The sequence below is a fragment of the Asterias rubens genome, chromosome 13 (assembly GCF_902459465.1).
Source record: "Asterias rubens chromosome 13, eAstRub1.3, whole genome shotgun sequence".
In the NCBI taxonomy this organism is placed as follows: domain Eukaryota; kingdom Metazoa; phylum Echinodermata; class Asteroidea; order Forcipulatida; family Asteriidae; genus Asterias; species Asterias rubens.
In genome coordinates, this window is record NC_047074.1 from 1129003 (window position 1) to 1131733 (window position 2731).

General features: G+C 40.4%; 1 protein-coding gene across 1 annotated transcript; it reads left to right on the forward strand.

Moving 5' to 3' along the window:
- The first annotated feature begins 302 nt into the window (after positions 1-302).
- LOC117298600 (ficolin-2-like) lies at positions 303-1352 on the forward strand. The gene has a single exon (XM_033781918.1). It carries the CDS (start codon positions 303-305, stop codon positions 1350-1352), a length of 1050 nt encoding a protein of 349 aa, XP_033637809.1.
- The last annotated feature ends 1379 nt before the right edge of the window (positions 1353-2731 follow it).

Sequence of the window (2731 nt, forward strand, 5' to 3'; positions counted from 1 at the left end):
TTATTGTTATTATTATTATTACACGTCTATGAAAGGACTACAGCTGATGCTGCTAGTATAATATTTCGAAGATGGCGCGTTGATCTTGTTGGTGATGTAGACATGATTATTGAAAATGGCAAAATTTGTATGGGTCGCAAATTAAGCAAATTTATTGATGTTCAGACAACTCCTTTAATAATTGAGTCACTTGTTATCCATTGAAATATAAATCACGTTTGTGCACCGTTTGTGCAGTCATCATTAAGCAGATCCAACAACGCCACTTAGGAAAAGAAGGGTTTTTCGTTTGCACTCACAAAATGTCAACTTTGGTCCTAACAGTTCTCTTCCTTTTCGCTGTGTCTGAAATAAATGCTCTTGGAATCGCTTGTTTGTCTCACCAAGGACGAGAGTTTCTATCTGCCGAAAATAAAGAATTACGGCAAGTTTTCTACCGGCAGGCTGTTACACGATCTCATGTTCAATGTGTGAGTTATTGCCATGCTGATCCTCAGTGCCTATCGGTCAATTACCACATTGACACTCACTTGTGTGATCAGAATAATGCTACCAGGGCTCGGTATTCTGACCACTTCATTACACACTTTGGAAGTGTGTACTTTGATGCCGATGTAGACACGCCTCTCCTCTCTCTGCCTGATCCCAAACCCTCTACACGACCCGATACACCAACCCCAATCCAGCCTCGTTACAGCAGTTGCAAGAAGCTTCTTGAAGCAGGTCATACCGAGAATGGTATCTTCACAATATTTCCCGCTGGCTTTAGTGATGGTCTGAGGGTGTACTGTGACATGGAGACGGATGGCGGGGGATGGATCGTCATCCAGAGGCGTCAAGACGGTAGCGTGGACTTCTACCGCAACTGGGTCGACTATCGTGTTGGTTTCGGTGACTTGGACGGTGAGTTCTGGCTCGGGAACGACAACCTCCGTAATCTGACTGAGTTTGGAGGAATGTGGCGGCTGAGAATCGACTTCGGAAACTGGTTGAATGACACAGCCTGGTCGGAATATGAAGGTTTCCGTATTTCTGGAGAGAACTTTCGGCTCAACGTGGATTCTTACAACGAGAACAGCACTGCAGGGGACTCGCTCCTTAATGGTCCAAAGCCACGGCTCGTGCATAATGGAATGATGTTTTCAACAAAAGATAAACAAAATGACAACGACAACGTCGGTTGCGCTACAAAGTACCATGGGGCGTGGTGGTACAACGACTGTTTTGTGTCTACTCTGAATGGTCGGTACTATGTAGGAGGGACAGAAACCCTCGATGGCATGCACTGGGATGGTTGGAACAACGACAAAACCGTGAAGACATGCTCAATGAAACTTCGCCCAGTTGACTAGTCGATACGAGTCAAATATACACCGGAACAAACTTTGAAGGCTAACGAGTCCGTTTTGTGTATTTATCAGTCAAGATAAAATCATAATGTGATTTGTAAAAAGAATTGTTTTCGTAGTTTAATCAACAGCAAGTTAGTTTATTTACACAACCAGTTAGCAACTGGCTAAGCATTATTTTTTGAATAACTCTGCGCATGAATTCATTAAAATCCCATTTTTACTGACCAATATTAATAAGAAACAACGCTTGTGACACGTAGTTAAGTCAGGGCAAAGCCTTTGACCCGCTGTTTTTTAACAACGTAGACTAGTCCGCTGTTTATAATGGGTGCGTTCGTTTAGCTTCCCTGGGTCGACCCCGGTGTGTGGCGGCTTTTGTTTCCAGGACGAATGTGGGTTATTATAAGCACACGTTTGTCCTGGGAAAGAAATGCCACACACCGGGGTCGACCCGGGGAAGCTAAACGAACGCACCCAGAGAATTCGCCATTTACTCGTACACAAACGAGCATTAGTCTGTCGTGTAGTTTTTTTTGACACACTTGCACATTCTTTTTCCAATTACAATATGTAGCTTTCTGGAGGACTGCTCGTGCAATGTATAAATAGTGATCACTGCAAGTTTTTGAAATAATATTACGATTTGATACTTCAGTAGTTTAGTTTAACTATTTTGTCAATATAATAATTGTAAACAAATAATACTAAAGAGATTGAACACGAATTAAGTCATCAAGTATTAAGGTCTTATGATTATTAGGATTATTATTTTTTAAAGCCTTTGAAACTCACAAACCTACGTAAGCGTGTTGCCGCCACATGATAAAAACAACGCTCTTGTACAAGTTTCATTCTTTATAAAAAGTAAAAAATCAAAGCAAAGGAACTTTGAAATCGGAGAATTGTATAATGCATTTTTTAGACGGAAATTAAATTTAAATGTATTGCGTTTATAGTCAAAATGTATAAACAAGCTAGTGGTGTCGTTGATGGTGTAAGGTTAAAGTATGTTAACACTTTAAACATGATAGTTTTGTGAAAAATTGTGTAAATGAAACAAGGGTACAGATACCGTACGAAACTCATTTGAATATCCAGAAGCAGCATGTATCATTTTGCTAAGACAAAACAAAGTCATGATTTGTTGAAGTAAACACTTGTTTAATAGATGTTAAATTTGCATCGGGGATAAAGAATATAAATTTTTGGTTTTTACCCATAATACACCAATGTGTGTAGCACTGTATACTCAGTACTTTCACGAGTCCTGTGGAAAAAGATCACAGGCATTTTAATCGGGTGGGATTCGAACCCACGACATTTGCAATTCCAGAGCAGTGTCTTACCAACTAGATCACCGAAATTGCCCGGTAGCTATC